The 20,542-nt window shown below is 36.1% G+C and overlaps 1 protein-coding gene across 12 annotated transcripts in view; it reads left to right on the top strand.

Moving 5' to 3' along the window:
* Nucleotides 1–20,542, top strand: part of HDAC9 (histone deacetylase 9) — a 454,940-nt gene that overhangs the window by 375,502 nt on the left and 58,896 nt on the right. For all 12 annotated transcript variants that reach the window (XM_058035907.1, XM_058036403.1, XM_058035984.1 and 9 more), the window contains one exon: nt 18,772–18,890. In XM_058035907.1, the coding sequence (XP_057891890.1) occupies nt 18,772–18,890 (119 nt within the window). The remainder of the gene's footprint in view (nt 1–18,771; nt 18,891–20,542) is intronic.

Below are 20,542 nucleotides of genomic sequence, written 5' to 3' on the forward strand. Positions count from 1 at the left end.
TGAACTAACATGATTTAGAGAAAAGGACAATTAGAGGAAAAATGAGGACAGCATGCTTCTTTATTGTTCTTGGTTATAGTGTGAAGTCTTGCACCTGCTTGTTAACAAAGTCAGATATGGGATTAAGAAAAACTGAGTGATTTAAGTTGCATATTTTCTCCTAATAACTCAGTTTCCTTAATTTAATTCATATGTACTTTATTTTGAAATAACTACACTGCTTGAGAGTGTTGCAATAAAACACAGGAAAATACACACAAATCAATGTTTCTTTAAAAATTTAAAAGACTTCCCATTGTATTCTATTTATTATTGTGCTTAAAGTCTTTTTTCAGAAGTTAAATTCAATTCTAACTGTAACATGAGGCATTATTTTCAATTATAGTCAATCTTATCCTAGATATCTTAAAAATTAACTAATAATTTACAAAACTTAAATGAAAAAACACACATATTTTTATTTAATGGAATCTATTGTGTAACTAAAATTTGTGGCGTATCAGGTTGTATAAAGATTATGTAATTAATGAAATGCTAAGTCCTGTATTGCCCATGCTGTTTGTGAAAACTCTTGTTCTTAGTAAACTCTAGATAATTATTATTATAAGTTAGTATAATAGTATTAGCTCCCAGATCAGACTATGACTTTTGCACTGAAAAGTAGCAATGTACAAGCTTGTTGAGAGGAAACAGAAGGTTTAGCCTGCTGTGTAGTAATAATTTGCATTAGTACCCTAAAGGAAAATGTGAAACACAGCCATATATTTTCAGATCTTGTTTCAAAAATTTGATTACAGAGATCTAATTCACTTCCTTATGTCCTTTCTGCTCTGAACAAGAAGAGAAATGAATTTATATTTGAAAAAAAGAAGCTTGAGTTCCTCTGCTGTCTACCCTTCTCTGTCCCAATACCCTAAGACCAAATGGAGAATAGTGTTAATGGAAGGCTTCCTAGAATGGCTTCTCTGTGGGAGCTTTTAGCTTGAATGACTGAATAATATTGAAGAAATTGTGATTTTTGGCTTCTCATTTCACACTGAGTTATGGCTAAAAACTACTATATAAACAGAGAGAAGTTCAGGATCAAATTCAGAAGTCCAACTGTATCCCTGCAATGTAGGCGTCTGCATGTCAGCAAGGTGTCTGCTTTCCCACTGTGCAGCTCTGGGTGAGACAGCTCAGTTGGGTCAGCCCAGCTGAGACAGCTGTGTGGCTCACCCTCAACCAGGGATATGCATTGGTTGTCTGAATAACTTCCTAGATTTCACAGTCTATACTGACTAGGACCTTGATTCAATTTGCAAAACCTTACAAGTTGTGCCACAGGAGGTGCACTGAAGGAGCTGAGGTAGCTGGCAGCTACAGCAAAGGATCTCTGGGACATTGTGCAGGTGGCCAGGAAGGGTTCCCCAAATTCCCAAAAACCACTAGATTTCTTCATGTGGCTAACTGAACTGAATCCTTTGCCTCCATGCAACTCAGTGGGAGTTTAGACCCTCAGCTCCCATAGAGATTCCTACAGTATATAGTAGCTGTCAGCATCTGGATTTGGATGCTGTTCCTGGTTAAATGCATCTCTATTCTAGTTAATATTTATTTACATACTTGAGAGAAAACTCAGTTATTCATGGTTTCATCCATATATGGTTAGGAATATTTTAAGCCAGTATTTCAAAGTATGATTATTCTTCTATACCTGCAAAGAAAGGTAAACATGTCCAGTCCAGCTTTAAGCTACCTGTGCAATGTCTGAAGAATTCTCATGCTGATTGATTTTGTCTTTATTGAACAGTGCGAAAACATAAACACACACATTGTAAGTAGCTTGTCTGTGCCCAAACTAATCTTTCAGGCTGGAAGAAGCTTTATAGAGGCAAATATACTGTGCTGACATAAATTCCCGTTTCTTAGCAGTATGAAATAGCCTGTACAAACCCGAGTCCCCCTGACAAGAGTTTTTCATTATCCACATTGACTCATTTCAAGCGTACACATCTTTGCATCTAGCTGCAGTATGCATTGTAGTCATATCCGTAGGCAAGGTCTGTCCTTCAGGTTATTGATGAAGTGGGAAATTTACCACTTCAGCTGTACACTTCCTATTATATCCTTGCATTGTATCTTCCATAGACAGGATTGCTGTCTGCACTTAGACCAAAATACATGAGAACAAGAACCTGGGATGAGGTTGTGTTTTGGTCAGATTGTACTATATACTCCTGAAGGGACTACCTCTCAACAGGGTCTCTTTCCAGAAATTTAAGGCTGATAATATTTATGAGTTGAAACACTGGCTAGAGATCTTTTAAATGGCTAAATTTCAACACACTCCCTAAGGAGCTAAGATGGAGATCATTTCAGACCTGTCAGAGAAAGATCATGCCTTAATTGTACTTCATTGTACTATAAAAAATGAGACCTCTACACTAGATTTAAGAGTCTGTGGTATTGTGATCTGTCCGAAATCTTCAGGGAACTCATCTAGGACCTTACAGTGTATGTGAAATAAGCTTGTGTCACTAACAAAGGTAGAAATAGTCACATAAATATGATGGTTTCTGTAACTGATCTTTTCTAAAAGTATCTCCAACTTGACAGGGAGCATCTTTTCAGTGTGATTTATTCTGTAATATAGTACACTCCAGTGGCTGCCTTCCAAAAATGCTGTCTTGAGTACCTACTTATGAACAGAGCAGCCCCAAATCACTCAGCTTCATGACTCTGGTGTTTCATTGAAAGATGAACACTGCTTTGGCTGTGGCACAGATGCCAGCCTTTAGAACAGAGTATCTCTGAAAGCACGATGGACAAGTTACATCTTTCACCAGCAGCTCTTACCATGACAGAGATCCACATTAAGCATCTCAGTTTTAAATGTTGTAGTCTTCAAAAACGAGTTTGATATGTCGTGGAGTGTGAAATGACACGGTGTAACACTGCTACTTATATTTGTTAAAATTAAAATCAGCTAGCATCTGTCAGAGGTACCCTCCTTTCTCCAGTCTCTAATTCAAACCTTTTACAATTATAGGAAAGAGACAGAGACAGTGTACTTAGGTGACATACAAACTACATCTCTAAACCTCATTTCTAACCTCTGTGAAGTTGTAGAAGTTCCAGAAATTTCCTCCACAGCAGGGCGCTGATTTGTAGGAAGTTTTCTCTTTCACTCACACTGGGATGAGCAAGAACATTACTGTTTGTCCCTGCTTGGAGGGGGGTAGGGGTGCTTGAAAACAGTTCCTTGGATGGCATGAGGAGAAAAGCAGAGTCTGAGGAACAAAAGCTTTGACTGAAGCAGTTCTCTGCTGGCACAAGGGCAGACCTGGTAAGATAAATGGGATTTTCCTACTTCAGGAATGTTCAACTGGAAGACATTACTTTTACTGTAAGGGGAAACTGTCCCAAGGGAAAAGGGCATAACATAGGGGTCTTCACGGGGGTTGGTAGTTCAGTTCAGTGTCCAGCCAGTGTTCCCAAGTCTGAGACATAGAAACGTGAAAGTAATTCTGTGAATTATGCTGAATGCACCCTTTAAGTGATGGACCTGGTGCTGAGGTGATGGTCTTGCCTAAGTGCCTTTGGTATTGCATCTTCAGATGGACCACTGAGATGACAAGGTGAAATTCACAAATGAGAGAAATTATGGAGGCCAAGGAAGTGAAACCATAAACTCACTTCTGGAAGATCCATAACTTGCTGTACTGTTGTGGACATTTGTGGGGAGTTTTTCTTTATTAATAAGGAAAACAAATAAACTTCAAGCTGTAAGATTCTGACTGAATTCAGTTTAAGGATTAATGATTACGTCTGATCAGCAGTGGCTAGATCTCTGCTTTCAAACAAGGAGTTGTGTCATTCATGTTGTCAGAAAGACAGCTGTAGGGTATTCAGCCTCCATGTTAAGCCATTTTCAGTGATGGAATAATGTATATATTTGACTCATGATTGTAAAAAGTTTTAAAGGCATGTCTGACTTTTTTTTCATGAGTATTCTTCAACAGATACAGTAAGATGCAAAAGTAAAATATTTGGAGTTTCCCTTCAGATATTAGTAAAGCAGGTAACATTGTGCTAACCTGTGAGCAGTTAGAACACTAGGGAGTTACAGTTTTCTGTGAAAAGCACAAATGGGTGATGTAGAAATTTATGCTTCCAAGAATAACATCACAATGTAGACAACATTCAGAGAAGTAACATGCTTAAGTCAGTGAAGACATCCAGGACTGTCTTAAAACTACATTAAAAGAAAAGCAATCAAAGCTTGCAGGTCAAAAAAAAAGAAGTTAAAGTGGTCAGCATCTTCAGCATCTTCATCTCTCAGAATGAAGCTCTTGGGTCTCATACATTCTCTCCTCTTTGAGATAACTGAGAAGTAAAGGGGATGATAGAGGGCTGGACTAACAGTAATGAGCAAGCAGATGAGAGAAACCAGAGTAGAAAGAGAATGTAGATGAGGCAGAGTAGAAGAAAGGATGAGAGAAAACAGATGGAATCCAAAAAGCCAATGAAGTGAGAGAGACAAGACTACAGTGATTTACACGAGACTTGGTGGAGCTTCTCTGGATAAAACACTGAAAGAAACTTATAGCCTCAGTCCAACTCTGGAATAAAAGGAAAAAACCAAATTTTAACATGGTTTTAAATGTGTTAAGGCAGAACTTTTTGTGAATCTTTTCATCCTGGCATTAGGAACAGAGATTTTCTAACAGGATATCCTGATAGTATTGGTGACCTTGCATACATTAGATTGAAATAAACGTTAAAAAATTTACATGTTAATTTAAACTAAACTTCAAATTCCTTGAGGTCTATTCTTTGCTAATATATATTTCCTTTTAAAGCTGGAAAGAACCTACAATTTAATGTATATTAAGTAAGCATGTATAACATGAATTGATAACAGGAATGCATGTGAAACAAGTTAAACAAAAGCCAAAGCTGGAACACTATTTTTTTCCACAAATTCACATGATCTAATAGTCTTCATTCCCTCAATAGTAAATCATTATTTACAATTATTTAGGATTATGAATTAAAAAAAAAAATCTAAATTAGTTTTTTAACTTATGGAAAGATAATGTAGGAGCTTTTCAAGGGAGCAGAAGTCTGAAGAAATTTCTTATCAGCATTTTGATTTATTTGCAGTTACAAACAGAGCCAAATTGGAAATTGCCTGTGTACCCTGTAACTGTTGAAATGACAGTGGTTTTCAATTCTAAATGCTTTTTAGCTGTACAATATCTGCATGAATTATAGAAATGCTTAGTGTTCTAGAATTGAAGTAGCTTTTTTAAACATTCTTGACCTGTATTAATCAATAGTTAGCAATCCTGCTAAAAGGAGATGTTAGATTACAAGCTAGAGTGCTTCTAATTTGTTGGTTTAGTCACAGCCTTTCTTTTTTTCATGATCTGACTAGGGTTCTTTGATGATTCAATGGAATTTAAAGAGAATGGAGTACAGCCAGAGGGAGATGAATGTATCAGCCTTGGCAGGATGAGCTTATTTTTAAGCATTCTTTTATCTTTGATACTCCTCATCTCTATCTTTGCTTTTCTTGGTGGAAAAAGAACTGCAACGAGGTGATGGGAAAGCTGGCTTACTTTTTATTGTAACAAGTAAGATTTACCAGTTCTCATTCCACAATCAAGTCTCTTCAAAGATAACTATTTCCTTCCTGACTGGGTTTTCACTTGGACTGGCAGGTTGCCAGTATTCCCAATGTCAGAGCACCAACTGATGTTTGAGGTTGGAATTAATTTTAAAGATTTCCAATTAAAAGCTCAGATTTTTTAGATTTAAAGATATAAAATAAAATAAAGACATTGTTAACAATTTAACAGCTAGGACATGAAATTTAAAATTAATTTTCGCCACTTTAGTATCTTTTTGAATCTAACTTGGGTAAATAATATAAAAAATACAAATTATTTATTTGATGTTAGAGGGGACTCATTGAAAAACTACTTGACTAACAGTATCCATGAGATGTGCAGAGCTGGATTTAGAACAAATAGGAAAAAGACCTGAAGTATTCAATAAGTGAAAAAACAAAAATTAGACTTTAGATATGATATGATTGATCTTATGAATTCAAAAAAGTCAAAAAGTGTTGAAAAGAAATGCAGCTTTAGTGATTATATAAAGAGCCATTCTGTACATTCCCTTGACATTATACTAACTTAGGATTCTGTTTTTTCTTCCAATGACTGAACTATCTTACAGCAGCACAGTACAAAAGTACAGATTTTAATAAGTAATTTTTTCCTTAGCTGTTCATGCTGAAAGGCTGACAAATTCTTTTTGCTTATGTGCCAAGAATCTTCTAACCTTTCTTGAGGGGGTCACAACTTAAAAATCTACTGGATCACCTCCCATGAATTAGCAATGATAAAAACTTCCTCCTATTCACTGTAATTGCACATCTCCCTGTGACAGGTTTGGCAATTTCATGTTGGAAAGGTTATTTTAATGAAGAGTGGATGAGCATAGTATGCCAAATTTCTCAGCTGGTGTAAAATTCCAAATATTTAAATCTAGATTGGCAACTGAAATTGAAGAACTCACTGCCAAAAGTTATTGTTCAGTGTTTTGGAGACTGTTGGTAATGCAAAGGTAGCAGCATGAAAAGTGCTGCTCTTAACTAATCCTTTAAACAGTTTACAAGATCTGTTGCCAATTCCAAGTAAAGAAATGACAAAAGTATTTCCTAAAGTATTGGTAACTTAATTGCGGTAAGTATGCTAAAGCTGGCTAAAGTCAGATCCCTAGGACAGAAATGATTATGAAGTCCTGACAGGGTTTCTAAAATACTTGGAAAATTCATGTTTTATTAAATATATGTTGACCTCAGTAAGAGGTTCAGTTTCTGGACAGAGCGAAGAATTTGAATTACATGATGCCTATATATTGTGTCATCTAGATATCAAACCCGGAAGAACTATTTTATTTTATTTTTAAGTGAGGTAGATTTGAATGTACATTTTACTTACATTTATTTCAATGTTTTCTGAAACTTCACAATTATTTTATTGAAGTTTTCAATCTAAGTTATTACATTGTTTTGATTTTCACTCTGAGAGAGAAGTGCAACAGAAATAAATCTAGAACTGGAAATCGTGCTTAGGGATGTTTTTGTTGCTAGTTCCAACACTGTAAATTGAGATGGACATTGAAAGAAGGAACTATGTGATTCAGTTCATTCTTACATTTTCTTGAAGTTAGAATCAATCTCAGTTTCCAAGACAACTGACTGTATGAGGATGGACCAGCCAATAATGAGAAACAGCTTTCTTTTTTATTGCTGTAGCATATGGTAGAAAAAGTATTTTTTGTTTCATGCTGTTGAGGAGACTATCCAATTTATCACTCCAAAGAGGATCCAAAAATTATTAAAGGAGGTGTGAGCACTTCAGTTTTTCAAGACAAGCACAGGGACATAAGTTCATTGGGGAAAGGCAAATTCAGAAATGTCAAAATGTAATTTTTAGATGCTTTTCAGTTAAATCCCAAACTTGACCTTGATTTTTTTCTCAGTCTTTCTTGAGAGGTATTGATAACATGAAGAGTTGCTGCAAGTGTATTGGCAAATGGAATAGCAGTCTGTCAATATGACTCTCTGGGCTGAGTGGGATTGCCTTTCTGCTGTAAAATGCCTGGCACAGATAAAAGGCTTCTTCCATATAGACCTCTAAAAGTGTTATGATGGATCTAGGACCACAAGACTCTGCAATTCTTTTGCAGATGTCAAATAAAGTCTGCTTGGAGAAATGTTGGTTCCATAAAGTCAATAGAAGCCTAAGGAAAATATTAAATCACATTGCAATATACCTGCAATTTCATATTTTGTTTTTCAGTCTGAGATTCTAAGAGCTGTGCTGTTCACTATTCCTTCCTTGCCAAAAAAAACCCCCCACAAACAAAACAAAACAAGCAAACAAACAAAAAAATTAAACCCAAACAAAAAACAACCAAGAAAACCTAACTAAAAAAACAGTGAACCATTTACTCAGGACTCATGTTACTCCTGAACTCTGTGGTGTTGTGGGCAGTTCTTTTTTAGATATTTTATTGTTTCTTTTTTCCCATATTCTTTTTTCCTCATTGTGCCTATGAATGGAATATATATCCTTTTGTACTATTATTACTTGAGTTGATACAGTATTTTCTGATCATCTTGGGTTTTGTTTTAGATATTTTTAATGCCAATTCTTTTACTACTTTTGGATTTTATTAAACTTCTTATTTGTGACATTGATTCCTTAATATATAAAGCTCTTTCTAGATGAAAATGCTTCCCTTTGAATTTTATGTATAATACTTTTTTTTTCATACTACTGAAACCAGAAAAAAATTCCTGTTCTCAACATGTCATATTTGGTTTCATATTTCCCTAAGCCTAAGTTCTCTCAAGCCCTTTCTTTGGCTTCAGTCTTTTAAGTTATAAGTGTAAACGCCTTGCAGGAGGAGAGTGTTTCTCATTTTAAAACAGCCTACCTGATGATTCTCTCTGAACAAGTCTGGTACTTTTGTTTGTGAATTGAGTCCTTCCAGTCATGTTCAATTCAGTTGATCTCTAAGTGAGGACATCCAATTTTCTCTGTCTTAGAAGTCTATCAGATTTCCTCTTTTTTGTTGAGTAAAATGAGTGTAAAAGAAGAACAGGGATAGAGTAATAAAAAAGAGACAGGATTCCTCCAAGCTACGCAGAGCCAACACCAGATCACATTTCTAACCAAACAGTAGCTGAAACTGCACCAGAAAAAGTTATAGTTTCTAACACCATGTGGTACCTTGGGATTAATGCATTAGTGAGAGTGTTCCCCCTGGTCCCACAAAAATCTCCTCTGTTTCTCTCTGAGAATTTTCTGGGGGAGTGGGAGGGAAGAGAGAGGAGGAAAGGGCAGAGATTGAAAAGTGCTTTTCTGGGTTACCTTACATTATCTGACAATGTTTCTTCTAAATCCTCAATAAAATTATATCAGAATGGGTTCGTTTAAATGGCATTCAATTTAGGTAAAGTGAGAAGACTTGAAGTTTTTGTACTAAGTTTTTACTTTTGTAATAGGCCTTATTATATAATGGAAACTGTATTTTTGGCTATCAGAAAGAAGGCCAGCTGGTCTGTTTAAATACATGCTAGATGTATTGAGTTGGTCCAAATGAGTTTGACTAATGGGTTGGTCCAAAGTGGCCCCAGCTCCAATGACAAGGCTCTGCCAAGCATGAAGCAAACAAACACATCTGTGTTTACTTATACAGAAGTGGTGAATGCTGTTGCTGCCTGTAGCATCAATATTCTGCCTGTAGTATCAATTAAGATCAAGGGCACTTCTTGTTGGTTAATTTGGTTTGGGTGTAAGAAAATGCCTATATGTCCCTTGTCTACCAGTGTATGTTGTTCAGCAAAAAACAGGAGAGAAAGTAATATATTGCATCTTGCCTTCAGAACATCAGAAAAATGCTAGTCATATGAGCAATTTTCTGAATAATATTACTTAAAAAGAAAAGTGACAATACAGACTAAAGTGGCAGCTGTTATCCAGAAAATTATGAATTTCCTGCTTAATGACAAACCAGAAAACTGGAGAGAAAATACCATTAAAAGTAGTTATGAGTATATGGAAGAAAATATAAGACAGAGCAAGAAAGCATCTGTAAAAGAAAATATGTAGAGACCTCTGAGAAGAAAATTAAGACAGCTTCATGTGCTTTTATTCACAACTGTGTTGATGAATACAACATGTGGAAAATGATAGTTTTCCAAATGGCTATGACCTTGATAAATAATTTGATTTCTAGAAAATGTTTTGTTTTCTTTTATTTGAAAGGAAAAAAATATCCCTTTCTGGGCAAAATGCACTTTTCAGAAATTAAGAAAATTTCTTGGTGAAAGTGCTTTTTCCAAGGGACCTCTGTGTCTTTTTATCCACTCAATCTATTGTTCTCATGAAAAACACAACCACTCCAATTCTTCTGCCTGAGCATTTTAAAATCAGATTTACTTTCCTTTCTCTCCCTTTCTTCCACATCTCACTTTTGCAAAAACTGAAAACCACTTTACACTTGTCAAGTAATAATCATTTGTGGTGACGTGAGCAGATTGTTGACATTGCAAACTAAGCTGTTGTATAATCAATAAAAGTAAATTTTAGGTAGCATATGTTCTTCATTCCTGCTGTGCGTTGAAGTGTATGCTGTACCCGCAACAAGGAGTATAGATTTTGGACCTAGAAACCATCTAATACTCTAGAGCCCTCTTCTTTTAATTTATACGAAAAAGCACCCCTTCCTTCTTTTCCCCAATTTTACCATTCCTGTGGAATGTCAGAAAAATAAGTACTAGGCTTTCCTTCCTCTTATACTATTCTTAGACAGCTAAATAATTTTTAAAATTTCAAGTACCCTAAAATATACTGAAATGTAGAATATTCTCAAAATAATGTGCTTATCTGTAGATGTAAGAAATTCCTTGGGAGTTATGTCATACTGTCATTTATTTTGTGAATTCTGCAAAAGTGACACATTGAGGCAAATTTTTACCTCTGTATTTAAGTATTTCTGATACTACAGCACTTTCTTATGAGCAATCTTATTAAGATTACTGAAGCAGTGAACTGTTTTGATAGTATTATTAGTTTATTATGTTAATATTTTAGGCCAAATATTTTATGATAAAATACTGTAGTATTTTCAGCCTTGATAAGAATGTGTTTTCTAAACAATTATACACATTTTAAAACATAAGAGGTACCCCTAAATTTGGTTATTATATTTGTGGCAGAAAAGCTTCTAAATATTTACTTTTTTTTCTTCCATAAAACAAAGTAATGAGCATTGAACTGATTATCTGGTAGAAACATGTTACACCATGAAAGCTAAATGATATCCTAAACAATACTTAGTGGTAAAATTTGGCAGTGTGTATGCATGTGTCAGTACCATTTCCCATAGAAGTTAGAATGGCTTTGATAGAAAAATAATTGGCTTTAAATGGTGGGATTCCATATTTATAGCATTTTGCTTTCTCAGTGTTGGAGATGCTATTTTAGTTATTCTCTGTTTTATTTTAAACTCTGTCTTGCAAATTAAACCTCTACTTCCTCCCTCTCATATATCATCTTCAGTTGTGCATCTCTTGGAAGCCACATCAGTCCTTTAGCTAACAACTGGAATATTTAGTAAATAAATTGCTCACAAGAATGGCATGTTACCAACTAGTTTTATTTGAGATCTGAGAAGTAACTAAAAGGTAAAAAACCAATTTTTTTTGCATCATGTAAGTGCTTCCACAAGCACTTACAGATTTTCTGAATTCTGAAATGCAGATCTTCTAAACTCTGTTTTTCAAGGTGAAAATGTTCTGTGTCCTGTTGTTGTTGGTATTATCTTGGCCTATATTTCCATACAAAGCTTTATATTTGTAAACTTTCCTTTGATACTTGAAGACTTGCCTTTCAATGTAACCTTTTCTTTAAAGCTATACTCATTTGAGACATGCTTGCTTACCATGATCTTTAGCCAATCCCTTTACCTATTGACTTTGAATTTTACTCTGTTTTGAATATGGACATGAGTGTGCATAGTACATGTATATATGCTTTTGCATGTGTTTCAAGAAGTTAGATAATTTTACTTGACTATGCTATTAAATTTTAAGTGCATTCTGGAAAACACAAAGTAATACTTCTTCTTATAGTTTTTCTGTCTGTTAACTTTTCCTTAGTTTGGTCCTTTTTATACTAGTTCAGAGACTCTGACTGAGGCATATTGTAGATCAAATGTCCTTATAATTAGAAGAGTCCTTATAATTACATTGAAACCATCTTTCTAAATAATAAAAATATATGGATGAGCAGATATTTTAGACAATATTTCATATACTCTTTGACTGCATAAGATCGTGCAGTTCCAGCTGCAAGAATTCAGGAAAGTTACATGAAGGATGCCAAAATAATTATTCATTAAAAAGGAACCCACAAATAACAGCCTTAGGCTCTGAAAATGTCTTTAAAAGCCATAAAAAAGTGCAAGAAAGCCAGAAAGCAAGCAAGAAAGAGAACAAATGGTGCTTCTAAAACTTTTCATTCAGTGGCACTTAGATACTCCTGCAATTATAACATTTAAAATTTCTAAGTTTATAAATGATCTTTAAATGGGTCCATCCATGGAAGACCTTGACCCTTTAAACATTTTGGCTAGTGATTAAATTCAAAACCATATGCAAATCCCAGTGACATGAACACGATTTGCAATACTGAGGACTTCATATTGATGTGGTACCTTTTTCCCCTCGGAGAAAAAAAAAGTATATTTTTTATCTCCAGAAAGCAAGTAAGATAACTATAAAATAAAAGTAAGGTCAGGAATATTGACTGCTCTTAAAAAAAGAAATAGGGAAGAAATACAATTATTAAAAATATATAAAAAGTAAAGGTAGAAGAATAAAAGAAAACATATTAAAGTAAAGGCTGTAAAGTTAAAACTTCAATAAAATATATGCCTTAGAAACTAATGCAGAAAAAGTTGGCAGAATTTTGGTATGCCTTGGAGGATAAATCCAGGACAAAGCTGATGGTCAGATGAAAGTTATCAAAGGGCTTTGAGGGAATGTTCTCAGGTTTGGCCTTGATGAAGTTGAGCTGACAACAGAACTGGCCCAAAGGAATGTTGTGAAATTAAACCAAAATTTTAGTGGGAGACACTATTATAAACTCGATGCAGAAAAAAGTATTATGTGCAAGTTGTACAGAAATTCTATGTAGTTTTCTGTGAGAACAGACATTACTTGATACTGTGTTACGTTAAAACGTGTGCAAACAACACATAAAAATAATAGATACTGTAAATTCCGTATACCTATAGGGACAATCCTTTAAAGGCTCTCTGATCTGTTTCTATCAGGGAACATTCAACAACTTGCTTTACCTTATGTAATTTTAAGGTAGGACAACATAGTGATTGTTTGGTACACTCTTTTATTTGCATGATGTGAAACTGAGAATCTTTAGGCAGACCTACATTCTTTCAAATAACAGACTGGGTCTTCATTTGGTGGCTAAATCTCCAGTATAATAGCATTAATGCATTCTATATATATCTATATTCTTGCAAAATACAAGTCTGGTATAACTGAACAAATAATAGTGCATTTATAGGTTTTTTCCCCTACTTGTAGAAGTTACGGACTTTAGAGTCTTCTGCATCTTCTCTCAAGGTTTTTCAAGAGACAACTGGGTAATTTATTCAAGGCGTTTACCAGCTTTTAGTTTTAACTGATTCATCTGTGAAGTGGGTAAAGAAATGCCTCTTTAGAGGAGTATGCAATCAGAAACTGCTGTACTGATTTATACCAGCCGAAGATATGAACTTCTCCATTTTTCAGTGTTCTCAAAGTACTGTGAGATAGCTGAATAAAAACACTAGAGGATTCTAGGGAAAGAGCAAATAATTTATGTTACTAAGCTATTCCAATCTCCAGATTTAGAAGAGCGTGGATTATTTTTCTGTTACATAAATTATTGTCCTGGGCTGGTATTCCCGCTCATTTCCTTTTAAAATTAACAACACAGCAGAAGAATGGTAGCTATTTGCATAAGTTTAGCTTTCTTTGGAGATTTCCAGCTCTGTGTTGTGGCGCTTAGAGAGTCATTTCTGCATTGGGTACTTCTCTGCAATCTCTTCTGGGAGAACAAATGTTTGGTAGCATCCTAGCCATGTGCTTTGAATGTACAAAAATAGAATAGAAGAATAAAAGAAACAGAGTCCCTTGGTAGAATCGCTTTAATGTCTTGCATCTGATGTTCAGATTGGTGGGGAGGGGAGGATCACATGCCTGATGTTTTCCCTAGAACTACACCCAACTGGAAACCATCCCTTGGCTTCTCTGCAGACAGCAGCATACCCAAATGGAACATATTAATTCTTTGGGGAAATCTCCCTGGTCAGACAAAAAGAAATCTTTTCAGCTTCCCAGATACATGCTTTGTTCCCAGTACCATCAGACTGAAAGAAGAATCTGCATTATGTTGATCTGGAAGAAACAGTTTCACTCTAACTTCAAGGTTTAGATAAATAACTTCTGGGATGCAGCTGCTCAAGCTTTCAGGTTTTGACATGTTTATTAATGAAAATGAATGAGAAAAGAAAGAAACAGTCAGCCAGGCAAGATGCCCCTGTAACTCTGCTGTCATCATTAGGTGAATATGGTATACCAAATATTTATGCTTCTATATAATTCAGATCACAGAAAATAAATATCACTTTTATGTGTTTTATTTTCTTTGGAGAAGGAAGTGGAGGAGAGTGTGAGTCATAGTGGAAGAATAAAATCTATTTCTCTTCTGACAAAAGCTGCTTGTTTTGTCAGAGAAGGATCCTAGCGTTAACTTGAGTTTACTGATAAGCTCTGGAGCCTGACTGGCTTCAAAAGGAAGTGATGGCCTGCCAGTCCTCAGTCTGTACCTGTCTGCTGACCCATGGCCAGAAGCCAAATCATATCTTTTACTCCTGCTGGGCATAAGATAATCAATGTTCCTAGCAGAGTCTGAATGCAGGCTGCTGGTGCACCCTTGCAAAGATTTCTGGTGAGTAGAATTTTGACCCTTTGCACCGTAACAAATCCTGCCGGCTGCAGCCTAACTTCTGAGCATAGGGCTGGTCTGAGGAATTTGGGAAAGTTAACATGAATATATATTAGTGTATTACCAATATTATTGCCTGCTTTAAAAAAATACACCCCAACATATTTTCTGTTATGATCAGATTCAGAGGGTTCTCTTCTTAGGCAGCTGAGAAGGGAAGTGAATGGTTAGAGGAGCTCCTGAGGAGGTAGTCAGTGGATGATTCCTCCTTTTTACTCCTTGCTGTGCCCTTCAGAGTGCAGAAGAGATAGAAAAGATACAGGGTCCGATAATTTTCTGCTCCCAAGAGATAGTGAAGGGGATCAGGAACTGTCACTGCCTCTCCAACCATCCTGAGGTAGGAAAAGATTGTTTACAAGGGAGAAGTGATCTTTATGTTGTTTTTGGTAGGCTTTCTTTACAGCTACCAACCTCAAAACATTTGCTTCCCCTGCCCTCCTGCTTCCCCTGCAGGAAGGGGTGGGCTAGATGATCCTTAGAAGTTCCTTCCAACCCAAGCTATTCTATGGTTCTATGATTCTGTGATTTTCCTAAAGACAGATACTAACTCATATAAAGGTGCTAAAGCCTGAGAGATGACAAATGACAAAAGGTTTTATGTATGCCCTGGTGAAATGAAGACTATATTTTAAAATGTGTGTGTTTATCATTCCTAATAGAACTTCATATGATAGGAAAGTATCTATCATTTTTGTGAAAGAATTTTTGTGCGTGTTTCTTGCCACAAAGCAGTTACTGCTAAGGCTAGACAAACATTACAAATGTCCTACCTACATAAACTTCAAACCAAAATGCTGTTTTCCAGAGTTAAGTTGCTCTTTTCTGAGTGGATATATAATAGAATTTATTCAAAAGAGTAACCACCTAAATGTCTGCAGATTAATGTAGAAGACTGGATTAGAGATTTAGGAACCAAAGGTCTATATGGTCTTTGCAATTGAGAGACTTGTGGCTGTGATCTTTTTGAAGGACCAAATAGTAGCCTTGACTTCGGTAACAAGAATCAGGGACACTCTGAGATATTTTAGAGAGGAGTCAAGCTTGCTATCCCAGTAAAAAGATTATATTTTTTTTTTTTTAGTGTTCCATGATGTCTTTCAAAATGAAAAGTCCTTTGAGGTTCTTGAAATCCTCTTAGCTCTTAGTCATTTTGGTAAAGTGAACTCAGGTAATAGTGAAAGCAGTAACAGAACACTGAATTCCAAATGCCACCTCCAGTTATTAGCATTATAACATTCTCATTTCTGGAGCTGAGATTCCTATATATCATTTCTGTAGAGATTTATGAATGTGCTACTATTTCCTCTTCAGGACTATTAAAGATGGTGTTAATAGCTATTCCTGGTTCTTTGTGTCAAAAGACCTTGCTTTCAGTATTTCATAATTTTCCTATTGCTACTCAGTATGGCTGGCAGTTTTAATGTCAGACATATTTATTTGACAAAAAATTGAATAAACTGTGTCTAAGCAATTTTTGCTGCTTCTATGAATGAGATTAAGGGTCAAATGCATTGTTTTGCCTCATTGTTATTAAAAAATGTGCTGACATCTTTACGCTTAAGAGCAAGGTCTTGAAATGTGGTAGAAGTGTGGTAGATTTTCCCAATGTTTCCAAATTATAAGACTCTCAAACATTTCTTTGTCTGTTAAACTGGTGAGGCTTGTTACTGCTCAGCTGCTTGAGCTTGCAGAGCTTCTCTGCGCTGCACACACTCCATTGTCTGACTGCTGAGTTTAGTCTGTGCTGTGCTCTGTGGTGCTGCCACTTTGTTTGACATGAAGAAATAAAAAGCAGAGCCTGACTTGAATTTGAGGAAATATGAATGGAGAGGAGGAGGGCAAAAGCTCAAGTGGCTGCAGATAGGGAGGGTTCTTCATAGGATCCCTCCTTCTTCCAGTCTATAAGATGTATGGTGCTATGGGGACAGATGAAGATTGTGTATCAGCCACAGTCCTCATCAGTGATCAGGATCCATGCCACATGTGTTGCAGACGTGGGGAAGTTTGGGAAGTATGTGTTGCTTCAGACAATGAATTTGTTATTAGAGTATCAGAAGGTATGTACATAAGATAAGATGTGGTTGCATAGGAGACCTTGATTCCTGATATTGTTCCCTAGCTTTGTGGAGATTAGCCTGCAAAAGCTCAGACACTATAGTGTCTAATGTAAGTATTCATATATGTACTTTGTGTGTCAGAGTGTTCTACACCGTGGAACAATAGAAAAAAAAGCCTAGAGGAGGAGTGACTGACTGCTTGCCTCCAGGCCATTTCAGCTCAAACCTATAGCAACCTTGGTGGATATTTATTTCAGCTATTATAAAAAAGTCCAAGCGATGGAAAGTCTCCAATTTTCTAAAACATTTTATTTATATTATTATTTATTCTTAGTATTTAAAAGCTTGTTCCAGTGTCTGAAGTACAGGTGTCCTGCTGCAGCTGCTTCAAGTCCTGTTCACAGAGTACAGAACAGGTTATTTCTTTCCTCTGGCAACAACTTACGTATTTGTGCACTTTTGTCATGTTTGCTCTCGTGTTATGCAAATCAAATAATTATATTATTTATCCGCTTAAGTTATGTTTTTTAAAAGTTTTTTCTTTGCTTTTGATCCCTCCAGTTGGTCTAGATCCTTCTTGAAGTGCAATGCTCAATACTGGAATCCATATTTCAGCAGAGGCCTACTAATGACTTGTATAAAAAGGAATATTTCACAACTTGTATGGCTTTGCCTGTAGATATTTTTGGTGCAATTTCAGCAAAATTGCCAAAAAAATTTTAAGTGACGTCTATCCTTTTTTTAATGTAAAACTGTATTCATTGAAATGCTGCATGCTCTGACAAAGACTTTTTGCTTCATCTGAATTATTTTTTTATGATTAACAAGTAAAATGAACATTTTCCTAATATTAAAATTACCTTTGAGGAAAACAAAACAAAATAAAGTTTATAATGCATAGATCAAAAACTAAACTAAAGAAAAACCTAGAGAATTGTTGATATCATTTATGTCTTTCTTTTTCCCGCAGAAAACCTGAACCTTTCCACAAAAATATGATTTCTTTGGACTAAGTGGTTTATCAAATAAAGAGTAAACATTGAACTTAAACAAATAGCATTACACATGCACAAATTTAATCTTCACATTCTGACCAGTGTAGACCAATTGGGATTGGTCTACACTGGTCAGAATGTGAAGATTTTTCTAGAGTTAATTTTTCTGGGACAGAACATTCATATATGTATTTGCTTTTTAATATTAGCCCTATCCCCCTGATTTAGCACAGCCATTACAGCCTCAGTGTTTGTCAAACCAGTGCAGAAGACATCCTCACTCCTTCCCTTTGGAGTCAGCCTGATAGAACACATCTACAAGTGCTGAGCCAAGGGGCTTATCTTCTCCCTCAATACATCTTTCAGGCTTTGAGATTGGAGAAGGGCAAAATCAAAGTGGTAAAATATCCGCACACAAGTTTGTCAAGGAAGGGGTTAAAAAAGTGGAATCTTTGTGACTGTAAAGGGCTGAATTATCTTCCTGACACCAGCAGGGGTTGCTGTCACTAGTTCGTGGTTGTCACATTCCTGTTATGCTTGACCTCGGAAAGGCTTGACAACATAGTCTGGATTTGATTAAGGGAATTTCATGTTTTTCCTTTGCTAGAGTCACCCCCCACCTCGACAAACATTTAAAAATGTTAAGGAGTAAAAAAAAAAAAAAGTTTGGAAAGCAAACATTTTCCCAAAAGAAATTTATAGTTCAAATTTACACCAAGTTCACACTAACTGGAGCAATCCGGGTTTCCAGTCAGGCTTTGAGAGCTCTCTGTAAACCATTAGTCACTTCCCTGGAAGAGGCAGCTTTTTATAGGCAGCAGGATAAAACAGACACAGATGTGTAAGTAATATTAGAGGCTTTCACATGTACCTGCCTTTTTTTCTCAGTCATACAAAAGAAAAAAAAGGTGATTATAGAAAGAAATTCATTGAAGCCTTGGACTTCAACAGCTACCATGGAGATTTGTTTAATGAAAATAAAATGTCTTGTGTTTTTTTCTGGTTTTAAGAATTTATATAATGAACATGGAAGTTCTTTTAATTTTATCACATTGGGTTCTTTGCATTCTACAGGACTGTGATCATGCCAGCTGCCAATGAGTTTGATCCAGAAATCGTCCTGGTGTCAGCGGGATTCGACGCTGTGGAAGGCCATGACCCTCCGCTGGGCGGGTACAAAGTCACAGCTAAATGTAGGTATTGCCATTGGCACGCCTTTCTGAGTTGGTATTTTTTCTAGTTAGGAACCTTATTATATAAGTCCAGTTCACATCTGTGTTTCTGTTTTGTGAGGTGACAGCTGTGTCACTGAGGGCAGGGACTGTCCAGCAGTTAATACCTAGGGATGCCTGGAGAGCTGCACTGCTTGCCCAGCTCATGGACAAGGTGGAAACGAACATGTTAGAGTTCCTGGCTCACTCCTTTATGTTCCTTTTGGCATTTTTGTCTTGACTTTCTAAAGTATTACTTTTCTGGCATTCAAATAACATTTTAGATGTTTCATGCTTTTCAATAGGCCCCAATTTCCAAATGCTGGAGTAAGTTACTTCTCTTTAAATATATATTGGAGATTTTAGACTTTGGATGCCTAAATCCAGTCTCATATTGCTCTTTTGTTATTGTAATCTTTTCAGCTCTGTGGCATTAATCCTGAATTACATCAGTGTTTATGAAGGCCATTTTTTTCTAAAAGACTACTCTGTTGGGTCTCATTATTTGGATGTCCATTTCAGTCTTTCAAAATGTGTGCTTATGGCAGAGATTTAATATTTTCTGAAAGACAGGTCTGTCTGACACATCTCATTTGTAACACTCCAAAATCCCTAGCTCTTACCAGACACTGTGGCCAGACTGATTCTGAGCCTGGGATGTTAAGCAAGGCTGGCAGATGTAGTAACTCTCTGTACAGAATGTGCAATGTACCATTGCTTTATATCAATTTCTTTACATGGGATGACACAAAATGGTTTCCTAAAGCAGTGATGTGAATAATTTTCTTCAGTATATCTACTTTTATTCAGTATATTCAGTCTATAATATCACTTCGATACCTATTAAATATGGACCTCTGCTGCTAGGTTGGTCAAGGCAAATGCCTTGGGAAAGTCTGGAGAAGTCAATGAGACTTAATGGTGTTTAAAACACTGCAGAAATGGACTCCAGTTAAGACAATTTTGTCCTTCTAACCTCTGCCTTTTGTTGCAGATCAATGGACCAAAGCTGTTGTATAGCTCAGGAGATTCAGGGTGGATATGCATATTTTTTATTTTAATTTTTACTGCATGCTAAACAGGCTTCCCTGAAAGTGATGGAGGAACAGAGTGAGTGTCCATAGGGGTGTGCTGTAACGAGAGAATGGAGAGAGCAGTGCAGGGGTCTACCCAGAGACTCTTACACAGGTGCTAATGCACAAATGGGCTGGAATTGGAATATCCCTCTGGCTCCAAGTTAGGCATATTGAGTTTTAGCACAGCCTTTCAGGTTAATGCAGTGGTTACATGGGAGAGGAAAGAAACATAGCCAGCAGTGTGCATGTTTGCATATAATTTCCCTGTGTATTATGATTATTAGTAAAACATTTTGCAGGAAGAAGTGAGCAATTTACTCACTGTTTTTTTCCATGTGTGGTTCCTGGTCAGTGGCACCATCCCATGAGTTTGTTTGGCAGGGAGGTGAACTTTCAGCTGGTACTACATTAGATATTGTGTTGAGAACCATTGTATAACTATCTGTATTTAGCTGCTGAGAAGGTATTCTACGTATCCCTTAAGGATGCAAGATGCTTTGGCATATATAATATTCTGCATAGCAACTTCAACAATTTAACTAGAAATTGCAGCAAAGA

This window comes from Melospiza georgiana, chromosome 1, assembly GCF_028018845.1.
Source record: "Melospiza georgiana isolate bMelGeo1 chromosome 1, bMelGeo1.pri, whole genome shotgun sequence".
Classification (NCBI taxonomy): Eukaryota; Metazoa; Chordata; class Aves; order Passeriformes; family Passerellidae; genus Melospiza; species Melospiza georgiana.